We start from the raw sequence: 14,504 nt of genomic DNA, 5'->3' as shown, positions 1-14,504 counted from the left end.
AAGTTTTAACTGTTTTTGCTCACCATTGACATTCCAGGGACCTATCTGGTGCCTGGCACATAGATGCTAAAGGTCTACTAATGTTAGAAGTATAATAAAGTTTGAGAACAAAGTGTCACCTATAACACAAAAGAGAAGTCTTCACGCTCATCATATAATTGGTTTCCACTTGCTAAATGAGGAAACCAATGGCAATTTTTTAATAAAGAACAGCTGTTTTAAAGCTGCAGGCAACTGAACATTCTACATTAACTCACTAGAATATTTGTGTTAAATTCATGAACAGACCAAGGCAGTCAACTCCAATTTCAATTACTTGAACATCTAAAGAGATTGGTAAAATGAGGAATAAAAATTTGTCTGATTACTGAACTTAAGAAATAATTACATTATTTGTAGATAATATTGTGCACACTCAGGTGAAACAATAATAACATCAATATAGAAATATAAGTGCTATCAGTGAGTCATATCTGCTGCAAAATTGGTAGGAAATATAATAAAGAAACTCCAATCACATTGGGAACAACATAGACAGTATCTCATGCATAGACGATCTCTAGTGAGTGGTTAATAAATTGTTGAGCACAGAAATCAGGAAGAGGCTACAATTACGGGAAAGAGTAGAAAAGACGTGGAGATTCTCTGGAAAACAATTCTCACTGTAGAGATCCCTAGATTCCAAAAAGAGAGAGTAGGAAACAGAGCAAAGGGTGGAAAAGACACGTTTCAGTGGAGACTAAAGTACCTTCAAAGTACCGGACTTCATTGCTGTAAACTATGTAAGACAGGCCTGTCCCAGTCTAGCTATTCCAGAGGCAAAACCGGTACCCACTTGGCCTCATTTCCTTGTCATTCCACCAGCCCTCACTGGAATACAGTGACCCTCTCTGAAGAATGTCACCGAAGCTTTCTGTTCTCCAAGGTCTGTCCCCGGAAAGCCCAACTGAGTTTTTATTTGGCTGGGATCAGAGAATTAAGGAAAGGGACAACAGGAGCACGTGGACAGTTTCCAGGGTCTCAAGGGCTGAATTCTCAGAGCTCCTCATTAAATAGACTGTCCTATTATCTTCTCACTCTCCAAACAACTCAGATCTCATGGGACGCTAAGATAACAGAATGGAAAAATTTCATCGGATGTGTCTGCACGAGCATCAAAGGGGGCAGATACATTTATTTCCTCCAAGGAGAAACACTTCTTTCTTTGGTTTGACTTGAAAGTGACAAGGTGTCTCTCAAGGGATGTTTCATTGCCTCAGAAACCAACGTTCTGTGATATACTTTCCTTGAGGAACCTTTGGAGATTTCATGGATCACTTGGTGTCCACAGTGTCATGGAGGCAAAGAGGTCTTTTTATACAAAAAGCAGATTTGTTAAATCATTTGGTTCTGTTGAAAGGACCAAGCAAATGAAGGCTAGAAAATATTCTTGACGTTGTTAGTGACATGGGCCCTCTGTTGACATCAAAGAGGGCTCCACTCATTACCTGTAAATAGAGGGGTAGAGACAGAAACCATCCAGGTAGAAGGGTTGCAGAGTGAGTGTTGGGGAAATAGAGGTGACAAATATAAAGCACCTATCAGGTTTGTGGGGAAAGGGGAGGAGGGAGTATGAAGCATAGTGTAAAGAGAGTGTGGAACGTGAGAGGGTTTAAGGAAAATGGAAGATACAGGAACAGGTTAGTGTGAAAGAGAATGACCCAACTTGGTGCAGGCCTTTGAGTGCACAGGAGGTGCTGACCCCATAGTCCCCAGGATGCAGCACCCGTTCCAAGTCCCTGACAATCATAGTGCGCTGGATGTTGGATGTATAGAATATGTGGGTCCATAAATCAAGGGTTGGAAGTAGAGTGGCCCCTTCTAATGACACTTCCATTGAGCCACTTGGGAAGCTTGCGCTTCAGATCTCCACAACTCTGGCGTGTGCAAGCCAAGAGATCTTGACTCCTAAAGAGAGACACTTCCAGACACAAGGCAAAAGTCCCAGTGAACTTCAAGCTGTACTGCTGCCTGGCAATTCAGGTCCTTTATGCCAAGAAGAGGAGTCACCATTCTGGCAGGGGTAGCCGATCCTGGTCACCAGTGTCATTGTGTGACCATGGCAATGGGCATGCACTGGCAGCCTGCTGTTCTCAGTAAGTGGTTGGGAGCAGCTCAGGAGCAACCTGAATGCAGACACAGTGGTGAATGCAAATGTCTTCAGCCAGTGAGACGTTTATATGATTTATGAAGTGATTTTCCCTGATCGGTTTAGTACCAACCTGGCACCATACATAATTATTACAATATTATTGGCTATTATCCCTATGCTGTTCTTTATATTCCTGTAACTATTTTGTAACTACCAATTGGTACTTTTTTTTTTATCTTCATCTAGGATATGCTTAGAGAGAGGAAGGGAGAAGGGGAGGGAGAGAAGGAGGAAGTGAGAGAGAGAGAGAGAGAGAGAGAGACAGAGAGAGAGAGAGAGAGAGAGAGAGAGAAACATTAATTGGTTGCCTGGACCAGGGATCAAACCCGCAACCTAGGTTGTGCCTGGCTGGGAATTGAACCTCTTAGTGCACAGGACAATACTTAATGAACTGAGCCACTCCAAGCCCAATTTGTACTTCTTAATCCCATCACTCTTTTCACCCAGCCTCAGAAATGTCCCGTCTGGCAACCATCAGTTTGTTCCCTGTATCTCTGAGTCTGTTTCTCCTTTGTTGCTTTATTTTGTTTTTTAGATCCCACGTGTAAGTGAAATCATATGGTATTTTTCTTTCTCTGACTGGCTTATTTCACTTAGCGTAATACCCTTTAGGTCCAGCAAATGGTAAGATTTCATTCTTTTTTATGTCTGAGTAATATTCCATTGTATATGTGTACCACTTCTTCATCCAATCATCTATTGATGGGCACTTAAGTAGCTTTCATAGCTTGGCTATTGTAAATAATGCTGCAATGAACATCGGGGTGCATATATCTTTTCAAATGAGTGTTTTAGATTTCTTCAGATAAATACACAGAAGTGGAATTGTTGGATCATCAGGTAGCTTTATTTTTAATTGTTTGAGAAACTTTCACACTGTTTCCCATAGCGGCTGCAACAATTTGCAATCTTACAAATTGTGCATGAAGTTTCCCTTTTCTCCATATTCTTGGCAACACTTGTTTGTTGATTTATTGATGATAGCCATTCTGACAAGAGTGAAGTGAAATCTCATTGTGGTTTTAATATGCACTTCTCTAGTGATTAGCGATGTTGAGCATCCATTTATCTATCTGTATGTCCTCTTTGGAGAAATGTCTATTTATGTCCTCTGCCCATTATTTAATTTGTATTGTTTGGTGTTTTTTGGTGTTAAGCTGTATGAATTCTTTATAAATTTTGTATATTAACCTCCTATTGGATGTATCATTGGCAAATATCCTAATCAGTAGGTTGTCTTTTTGTTTGTTGATTGTTTCCTTTGCTGTGTAAAAACTTTTTAGTTTGTTGTAGTCTCATTTGCTTATTTTCTTCTTTTGTTTCCCTTGCCCAAGGAGATATATCAGGAACAATATTACTAGGAGCAATGTCAGAGGCTTTACTTTGTGTGTTGTCTTCTGGGAGTATTATGGTTTTGGGTCTTACCTTTAAGTCTTTAATCCATTTTGAGTTTATTCTTGAATATGGTGTAAAAAGGTGGTCTAGTTTCATTTTTTTGGCATGTATCTGTCCAGTTACCAAGTCATCACATTAAACTTATCTTCTTTTACATTACTCTAGAATTACAAAGGATGATGTTGTCAGCAAAGGGGAGTTCTCTTCGCTTACTAGTAATGGTCTGGTTAAAATTTCACTTTATTACCATTCTTCCCTGTCGTCTGTCATGATAACTCATTCTTTGGGTTCCTTTTGAGTTCAACAAAATAGTATCTACAGTTTTCTTTATATCACTTAATGAGAAACCAACCTTCATGTTCCTCAGCAGAGAGATCTCTAAATCAGGAAGCTTGCATGGATAGGATTTAGAAGGTTACAGCACACCACTATCCACAGACATCCCACTTTATCCAGTAGAAAAAACACCCAACAACACATAGAGAAACCCAAACTACGTTTTATTGTAGTTTTCAAGAGCTAAGAACACAAGGAAATATAAACAAAATAGATTCTGGAGTGAGTAGATTGCTTTCTAGTTAGCAGAAATCCGAACTGCTGGGGATATTTGTTAAATTTGACTGTGGAATGAGTGCAAATTGGACGGATGTTGATGGAGGAGCTATCCTGGTATAACAGAAACCAAGGGGTCTATTTGAGACTGTGTGACCAGAAGTAATAGAGAAGTAATATAGTCAGATCTGCAGAAGTTTCCAATGGAGAGGAAGTTCTACCCATTTGCAAGGTTGTCTCCAATGAATTTTTGTTGTATGATAAATTTGAGACTATGCTGGAAGGCAGACAAATGTGATCTGAGTCTTTAAGAACCTGAGCACAAAGCCTTTCTAGATGAGGCCTATGTGGTGGGCAGTACCTGAGACCCCAATTCCTGGTTTCCATGCTCTTGTGTATTTCCTCCCATTGAATTTGTGCTGGACATAGTGACTTGCTTCCAACAATGAAAATAGAGTGAAACAAACCTGGCTCTCTTCCTGATGTCCCTCTTTTGCTCTCCAGGCTGATATAACCCAACTGCCATGTTGGGAGCTGCCCCATCAAGGGGCCCACTTGTCAAGGAACTGGGAAAAACTTCTGGCCAATAGCCTGCAAACATGGGCATCCTACCAACAGCCTTGTGAGTGAACTTGGAATTGGGCCTCTGCCAGTCAAGCCTTGAGATGACTGCAGCCCTGGGCAACACCTTGATTAAAACCTTATGAGAGGCTCCCTGAAGTAGTTAAGCACCAGTTATCAAATAAATATATAAAAATCAATAGTACTTTAATACACTAATATCATTCAATTAGAGAAAAATCTTAGAAATGAAGATTCATTCAAAATAGCAAAACAAGAATAATAACAACCCCCCCAAAACAAAACAAACAAACCCACCCCAAACCCCCCAAACCTGTAAATCTTGAAAATACAAAATGCGAACCCAAGCAATATCTAAGGAAATGAAAATAAGAAGTTATCCTCAGAAACAAATGTTAACTGATAAAATGGAAATAGTATCACATTCTTGTATAGAAGGCCTAATTCTGCATAGATTTCATGAGTAATACAATGGATTTACAGGTATTAAAATCATACATTAAGTGGTTAAATTGAAAAATAAGTCTAAATCTTATATTAAGATCCTGAAACTTGGAAGTAAGATGCAAGGAGTAGGTGACCTTCCTCCTCAGGAGAGAAAGGACCAAGACCCTCCAAGGGCATTTAGTTTTTTCTTTTTTGCCTTTCATTAACAATAGCAAATACACAGAGATTAAGACAACATGGACCAGTTGCCTAATTAGGCGATTTGAGCATTGAGTCCCTCAGGTCACACTATAGTAAATAATTGGCTGGTGCCTCTAGCCCTTATGTTTGCTAGTCTTGCTACAGTGGCTACATATCTGTGTCTCCTTCCTTTGTGGGCATATGCATCAGAAGGTCCCAGCCTGAGTCTGTCTTCCTGCGAGTCCTGAGGAGAAACCCCAAGGCCTTATGACACACAAGTCAGGAGAAGGGCAGCAGATCCATCCATACTCCTTGGTCATGCTCCAGCAGAGATGCAGCCCAGCCCAGTAAGTACTGTGGGAGATGGTGATTGCAGAGGAACCATTGAGAGCATGATTTCCTCCTCAACAAGATGAACATGGCAGTTGGGACAGATCGGTGAGAGGGCACCAATATACAACATTTCAGATCAGAGCTCTATGAAGTTTGTGTTCTTGGTTCTGGTGGGGGTGTGAGACTCTCAATCAGAGTTCTGCTTCCACACTCATTGGTTCTGGCTCTAGTTGGCATCTTTCCCAGCATAGCAGAAAATGAGTCTCTCTAAACTTTCCCCTAAGCACCCCAAAATGATCATGAAGGTGATGACGAGAGGGATGACATTAACCAGAGCATCATGTACTTTTACCGAGGGCTTCCCAAGTGCCAGGCTCTGGGACATGTGTTTTATATACTTTGCTTGGTTTCATCTGCATAATCTCTCCTGAATGATAAGTGCACAGATTATTTATTACTCTTTTACATAAATGGAAAGGAGCATAGCATGTTATGTAACTTGTACCAGGTCATGAGATAGAAAGAGCTGAAGCCAGGTTTGAATCTGGGCAGTCTGACTCCAGACACAGGGCATCTGGCCAGCCTTCTCCTCTGCTGACCCAAACAGTCATTTCATTTTCTGTCAATCCTGACAGGAACCCCTGCTCACTCTGCTCTTCCCTATGGAGTTCTCTGGTAGACCACAGTGGAGAACAGTAGGTAGCATTTGCTGCATCAACCATAGAAAGGATGGCTGAGATCAGAGGCAAAGGTCATAGAAATAATTGGCACAAGATCATTTAGGGAAGATCTCTCTCTTGTCCTTGCTCCTGGATTTCACTTCAACTGTCCATTTCTTTCTCTATTCTTATAATCAACCTACTCAATTTCAAAAAGAGACAAAGTCAGAGTCTTGGGGTCCATTCCTACGGAGGATACTGAAAACAGTTTTAAAATGAACCCTGGATGTACCTGTGGTTAAGTTCTCTGCACTCCTGCTTAAAACTTTCAGAAAATCTGGGCACACTGAAGTTTAGTGCATGAGACTTCAGAGACTGAGAATTTAATTTTGAATCCTGTCTGCTCCACATATTATTATTGTGTTATAGGGAAAGTTCTTAGTGTCTTTGAAACTTTGGATTGTCATCTGAGTCGATTCCTAGCTGACACAGCGTCACTGAATAAAGATGAAAGAAATAATGGATGCCCCTCTATGTAATAAATATGTGACAGATGCATAAAGAAAGCAAGGGCAAAATAAATTTAAGATATTTTATTAGTAATAATGATAAGGCTAATTCTCATGTCATTTGACTTAAAGATTTGGTGACCTGAAGTTATGGTTTCCCTACGTCCCTGACACGATGTATCATTTTTGTTTTTACAAGTACATCCTTAGTATATGGAGGGAAATGATGGAGTCTCATGCATTTCTGATCTCCCACCCCAAGGCTATAACTTGGCAGAGAGGAGGCATCAAAAACAGAAAATCCCAGTTAAATATTGAATAGTCTCTTCCATTATTTATAGAAACAAAGTGGGCAATGTGAATTCCACACGTTTGACCATTCATGCCGGTGTTTTCACCCCTTTCGGGAACGTCCCATAGGACTATAGACAAGATAGAATAGTGCTTGTTTGTGTCTATGTTATGGGTTTTATCTGAGACCTATTATTTGTCATTCAATATTATCCATCGTATTCAATTATTGAAAATCCATTGGAGAGGGTTTTCATAAATATAAAAATAAGAGGCAGAAAAATAGGGTGTAGTAAATCTTGTTGTTGAGCTGAGACACATTTTAGGATTTTGTGTCATTCCACGCTCTAATGCCTTGAGACAGGAAAGGCTTCACTTTTTTCTGTTATAAAAATGGCATTGCATTTTTGGAATTGTATTTTATTAATGAGCACACTATTCTAATAATGACTGAAATTCTTTGTTTAAAAAAATGACCAGATATTTCTTGAGTTCCAAACTTCCCTTAGGTCTTACACAAGTTCTGGAGATGGATGTTAGGCTCTCCATTTCCAAGAAGGAACACAAGCACAGAGAGATTCAGAGATTTGCACACACTCCATATCCAAGGCTGAAAGATTCAGGACTCAAACATTGACCTCCTTAATTCTGCACCAGGGCTCTGTCACCTCCTCTTTAGCTAATGAGTGGTTCTCTCAAATTACTTTGGTCCCAGATGAGAAATGGAGGTAGAAGTCCTGATTCACCCTGTTTTGGTTCATGAGTTCACCTATGAATTTGGGAATGAGCCAGAGGTTTACAGGGCCATAATGTCACACATATTGTGGATTATAGGGTTTTCTAGAAATAGCCATTCATTGTACAGTCCAGTTTTGAAATCCAAGATGGAAAGTAAATTACTATGAAGATAAAAATTTCATGTGGATCTATCATGGAATGATTATAACAAAACAGACTTCAAGGGTATTTTCAAATGCATAGCTTTATAATAAGAGAATGGAGCTGATAGAAAATGATTTTTTGTATTGGGACAAGAAATATTGTCAATTAGGCACTGGCAAAATTGAACATGTACTGATTGTTAGAAATTGGACTACTAATCACCACTAACTTATCCATATGAATTCTCACTTGTGTGATATGAAGAGTGGTACAAGAATTTTCATGGGATTGTGGTAAGAAGAAACTGATATAAATAACAATATGATATAAATATAAAATGCATACTGTAAAATAAATATTTCATATACATATAAATAAAACATTAAATTATAAATGTGTTAAATATATTTTTCACATTTGTAAAATTTATATTGAAATATGTAAATATAAATTTATAAACCAAACAAAATGAAGTCTCCCTCACTTAGTAATGTGCACTAATAAAATGTTTAAGGTTGATGTATGTAATTCACAAAGAGACTTAAACACAATATTGTTGCCTGTACAGGTTTGGCTCAGTGGTTAGGGAATCAGCCTGGGGACTAAAGGGTCCCAGGTTTGATTCCAGCCAAGGCTATACACCTTGGTTGCAGACTTGATCTGTGGCCCAGGTAGGGGCACCTGCGGGAGGCAACCAATTGGTGTGTCTCTCTCACATTGATGTTTCCCTCTCTTTCTTTTATTCTCTTTCTCTCTTTGTTCCACTCTCTCTGAAAAGCAATGGAAAAACTATCCTCAGGTGAGGATTAAAAACATAATAATAATAAAAACACAACATTGTTTGTCTTTTCAAAGAACCAGCTCTTGGTTTCATTGATCTTTTATATTGTTGTTGTTTTTTTAGACTCTGCACTGATCTTTATTGTTTCCTTCCTCCTACTCACTTTGGGCTTTGTTTGTTGTTCTTTTCTAAGTTCCTCTAAGTGTAACGTTAGATTGTTTATTTGAGTTTCTTGTTTCTGGAGATAGGCTTGTAATTGCTATGAATTACCCTCTTAGGGTTGCTTTCCCTGTGTCCCACAGATTTTGGGTTGTTGTGTTCTCATTTTCCACTTGTTTCAAAGTGTCTTAATTTCTTCCTTAATCTCATTGTTAACCCATTCATTGTTTAGTAACATGTTATTTAGCCTCCATGTCTTTGTGTGTTTTTCAGTGTTCTTCTTGTGATTGATTTCTAGTTTCATAGCATTATGGTTAGAGAAGATGGTTTCAGTCTTCTTAAATTTGTTGAGACTAGCTTTGTGTCCTTACATGTGGTCTGTCCTAGAAAACATTCCATGTGCATTTGAAAAGAATGTATATTCTGCTGCTTTGCGGTGAAATGCTATGAAGATATCAATTAAATTCATCTGATCTAGTGTGCCATTTAAGGCTGCCATCTCCTTGTTGACTTTCTGTCTGGAAGATGTATGCATTGATGTTAATGGAGTGTTAAAATGCCCTACTATGACTATATTACTGTCAGTCTCTTCCTTTATGTACATCAATATTTGGTTTACATATTTAGGTGCTCCTATGTTGGGTGCATAAATGTTTGCAAGGTTTATATAATCTTGTTAAGTTGCTCCCTTTATCAATATTTAATGCCCTTTGTCTCTTACTATAGCCTTGGTTTTAAAGTCTATTTTATCAGATTTCAGAATTGCTACTCAGTTTTTTTCCTTTCCATTTGCATGAAATATCTTTTCCATCCCTTTAGTGTTAGCCTGTCTGTATCTTTCATTCTGAGGTGGGTCTCTTGAAGACAGCATGTATATGGGTCTTCTGTTTCCATCCATTCAGCTACCCTATATCTTTTGATTGAAGCATTTAAGCCATTCACATTTAAAGTGATTATTGATTAGTACATATTTATTGCCATTTTATTTTTTAAACTATGTTCCTCTGTTTTTCTTTCCCCTCTTTCTCCTCCTCCTCCTCCTTTTTCTTCTTCTAGCAAGACCTTTCACATTTCTCGTAATACTGGTTTGGTGGTAACAAACTCCTTTAGCTTTTTCTTGTCTGAGAAGCTCTTTATTTCTCCTTCAATTTTAAATGATAGACTTGTTGGGTAAAATAGCCTTGGTTGTAGGTGCTTGCTTGTCATCACTTTGAATATTTCATGCCAATCTCTTCTGGCCTGAAATGTTTCAGTTGAGAAATCAGATGAAGGTCTTATGGGAGCTCCCTTGTAGGTAACTAACTGCCTTTCTCTTGCAGGTTTTAAGATTCTCTCTTTGTGTTTAACAATTGCCATTTTAATTGTGATGTGTCTTGGTGTGAGTCTCTTTGGGTTCATCTTGTTTGGGAATCTCTGGGCTTCCTGGATTTGTGTTTCAGTTTCCTTCACCAGATTAGGAAAGTTTTCAAACATTATTACTTTAAATAGGATCTCAACTCCTTGCTTTCTCTCTTCTCCTTCTAGTACCCCTTTTATGCGGGTGTTGTTACACTTCATGTTGTCTCAAAGGTCCTTTAAACTAGCCTCATTATTTAAAATTCTTTTTTCTTTTTGCTGCTCTGATTGGGTGTTTTTCTCTACTTTGTCTTCCAAATCACTTATTCGATCCTCTGCTTCATCCAACTTAATGTTTATTCCTTCCAGTGTATTCTTTATTTCAGATATAGCTTTCTTGATTTTTGACTGGTCCTTTTTACTGTTTCTCAGTCTGTTTTTTCACCCCATGCTGTTGAGCATAGTTATAATGATTACTTTGAACTCTATACCTGATAAATTGCTTGCCTCCATTTCATTGAGCTCTTCTTTGGAAGAATTCTCTTGTTCATTCATTTGGGGTCTTTTCTTTATCTCCCCATTTTGGCTGCCTCTTTTTGTTTGTTTCTATGTATTAGGTACATATGCTATTACTCCCAGTCTTGATAGGGTGGCCTTATGTAGTAGGTGTCCTATTGATCCAGTTGCACAGTCTCCTTGAGCATCTAAGCTGGGTGCTCTAGGATTGCCCCTTGTGTGCATTATGTGGGCCCTCCAATTGTAATTGAGTCTTGATTGCTTTTGGCCATTTTTGTCTGGGATGTACCCTCAGGCTGGCTGACTGTGAGGCTCAACCACCAACACAGTGTGGAGGTGCCGTGCAGGTGCTGATCACATGAAGCAGAATTTGCCTTGGCAGGGTTTGGTGTCTGCCGATATGACCCTGTGAATATGTTGTTTATGAAGCTTATTGGATCCTGCTGTGCTGTTGTCTGAAGCTGACCACTGAGTGTATTGGTTCTGGGCCTCTTTGGAGGGACTCCAGTGCAGGCCTCTGTCAGAAGCCGCCCGTAACTGGCCCTGGGCAGCCTGTTTGGAACTATCAGTGATTCATAGCTTGTGGCTTCCTCTACTGGTCCCAGGTATGTGTAGAAAGCGCCAAGCTGTTCACCAAGGCCAGCGTTTACCAGTACCAGGCCTGGGGGTAGGTCAGCAAAAGTCTCAAAGCACCCAGAGATCTACCTATGCCTGCAGGCTGCCTGTTAAGCTTAGTCACTGTATTCCTCAGCAGGGCATATGCTCTGTAGGGTGGGTGAGAGGCATTCCAGTGGGTGGGGCTATTGTTTCTCCCCAGACTGATGGAGGGGAGTGCTCTGCTCAAGAAAGCTGGCTTCTGAAATATGGGGGAATGACTCAGTACAGGGATCCTGGTGGTTGACCCTTCAGCTCTCTTCCCAGAACCATCAACCCCAGACTCTTCTCATGACGCTCTAGTCTGCTCTACCCTCCCTCCACCAGAGCTCAGGATGAGTGGCTGAGAATAAAATTGTGTGCCTTCACCCTTTAAGCGTGTGCCCTTGTTTCTATGCCATCTCTCCCTGGCAGACAGAAACCCCGCTGCTTTTCACAGGTGGATGTTATGTGGGTGCCTTTCCCAGTTCTGGTGCTCTAGGTTTGGGAGCCCATTTGGGGTTTAGATCCCACACTTCTGAGGAGGAACCAGCCCACAGCTGAATTATTTCTTTGGAATTTCAGCTGCCATCCTTGGGAGCTAGGCCAGCCCTCTCATGCGTCCAACTTCCTACCAGTCTTGATGGGGCTTCTTCTGTATGTATGTGGTTATAAGTCTTCTCTCCAGTTAGTCTTCAGTTGGTTATTCAGGATGATTTTCTAAAAATAATTTAGTTGTAATTCCAGTTGGGTCCTGTGAGGAGGTTAGTGTAGTTTCCACTTAATCTGCTACCATCTTGGTTGAAGGGTATTTCTAATTCTATATATGTTTTTAAAAGATGTAGGCTGGGGGTGAGGGGGGTGGGAAGGGATTGAGCAAAAAAGAGAAACAAAATAGAGAGAACTATGGGCATGGACAACAGTGTGGTGATTGCCGGAGTGGAGGAGGATGGGTGGAAGTGGAAGAGGAAAAAGGGGGAGAAAAGGGGATAGAAGAAATAAAATTAAAAAAAGAAAGAAGTAGGCTGTGTTTTCCTGTGAGTTTGCATTTATTATCTCTAATGTCCTTGCTCATCTGATACTCTTCAGTTGAGTTTCTGGTAGGTAAAGTGTGTATGGAAAGAGGTGAATAACACAGAAACCAATAAAGAAACAGTTCTAATTAGATAGGACTTGTCATACTGAGAAATATTGCTAAAGGTACTGGGATGTATCACCTCACAAGTGCATGGCCTGAATAGAAAATACTGACAGAGTGCGGTGTGCCCATTTACTTAATTCCTTTTTCCCTACCCTCTTTTCTGTCTCAAAAGGTGTCCCAGATACATAGAACTACAAAATCTAACATGTGTCTCAGAATTCTTCCTCGCGGGCCTCTCAGATGACCTGGAACTGCAGCCTTTCCTCTTCGGGCTCTTCCTATCCCTGTACCTGGTCACCGTGCTGGGGAACCTGCTCATCATCCTGACTGTCAGCTCTGACTCCCACCTCCACACCCCCATGTACTTCTTCCTCGCCAACCTTTCTTTGGCTGACATGTGTTTCACCTCCACCACCGTCCCAAAGATGATTGTGGACATCCAGACTCAAAGCAGAGCCATCTCCTATTTTGGCTGCCTGACACAGATGTCATTTTATATAGTTTTTGGATGTTTGGATATTCTCCTCCTGACTGCGATGGCCTATGACCGGTTTGTGGCCATCTGTCACCCTCTGCGCTACTCAGTCATCATGAGCCCCCGCCTCTGCTGCTTCTTCGTCTTGGTGTCATTTTTCATCAGCCTTTTGGACTCCCAGCTGCACTATTGGATTGCGGTACAACTTACCTGCTTCAAGGATGTAAACATTTCTAATTTTTTCTGTAATCCTTCTCAACTCTCTCATCTTGCCTGTTGTGACACCTTCACCAATAACATAGTCATGTATTTTGTTGGTGTCATCTTTGGTGGTGTTCCACTCTCTGGGATCCTTCTCTCTTACTATAAAATTGTTTCCTCCATTCTGAGAGTCCCATCAACAGGTGGGAAGTATAAAGCCTTCTCCACCTGTGCTTCTCACCTGTCAGTTGTCTGCTTATTTTATGGAACAGCCATTGGAGTTCACTTTGGGTCAGTGTTGTTCCCTTCCCCCAGGAAGGATGTGGTGGCCTCAGTCATGTATACCGTAGTCGTCCCCATGCTGAACCCATTCATTTACAGTCTGAGGAACAGGGACATTAAGTGTGCCCTATGGAGGCTCTGCAGCAGAGGGGTCTCATCTTAATATCTGTGGAATCCTTTCTGGAGTGTAGCTGGAAAAACTAATGAAACCAAACTTGGAGACCTGTGAATACTGTTTCCTTGGTCACATTCTTTTTTAGTCTCATGGTTTTTGTTCCTCTGTGCTTCACCTATGAACTTTGCTTCGTTTGATTTGTCCTAAATTGAATTGGCAGAGTATCCTGGGATCCTTTGTACATCACAGTAAATGCATGGGAGGTTCTCCTCATTGACTCTATCCATGTGAAATGCACAATTCTCTTGGTATATACTTAAACTTTACATATTTTTCCATGGTTTTAAGGTATTTTCCATACAAATTTTGCATCTGTCAAATCTATTTATTCGGGTAATTTCTTAGGATGCAGTTTATTGGTTTTCAGTGGAGAATTTTATTGGAATGCCTTGGGGAGTTTTATAAATACTGATGACTGGCCTGTTGGAGGAGTTCATCAAGATGTGACTATTAAATACAATATCTGAAAGAAATCTTAACCTTTCTCTATTATTTTGTTCTATTTAATATTTCTTATTGTGGTTAAATTTATATTTCAGAAAATGTATCGTTAAAAAGTTCATGTACCCAACACTTCAAAGGGCCAATATTCAAAGTGTCAGAGTTTGGAGTAAGGAAAGGTTTATTGATCAAGAAGGTGCCCAATGAGAAGAAGGTACCTCTAATTCCTCCTCCCTCAGCCCCAAGTTCAGGCTTCTTTTAAATCAGGGAAGGGAAAATGGGAGGGACAAGAGGTGAATGATGACAGCAGACATCTGGGCACCTGCAGGGATCTGAGGAAGAGC

General features: G+C 40.2%; 1 protein-coding gene across 1 annotated transcript; it reads left to right on the top strand.

The window, feature by feature from the left end:
• Window positions 1-12,744: 12,744 nt before the first annotated feature.
• On the top strand, window positions 12,745-13,707 carry LOC308556303 (olfactory receptor 7E24-like; the record flags this gene model as incomplete). The annotated part of the gene is made up of 1 exon (XM_081135458.1): window positions 12,745-13,707. A coding segment is annotated over one exon (963 nt), but the record flags the coding sequence as incomplete, so codon positions are not given.
• Between the last annotated feature and the right edge of the window lie 797 nt (window positions 13,708-14,504).

The sequence above is a fragment of the Miniopterus schreibersii genome, assembly GCF_964146895.1.
Source record: "Miniopterus schreibersii genome assembly, chromosome: 4".
In the NCBI taxonomy this organism is placed as follows: domain Eukaryota; kingdom Metazoa; phylum Chordata; class Mammalia; order Chiroptera; family Miniopteridae; genus Miniopterus; species Miniopterus schreibersii.
The sequence above is the reverse complement of the archived record's forward strand: the minus strand, read 5'-3'. Positions and strand labels throughout refer to the sequence as shown.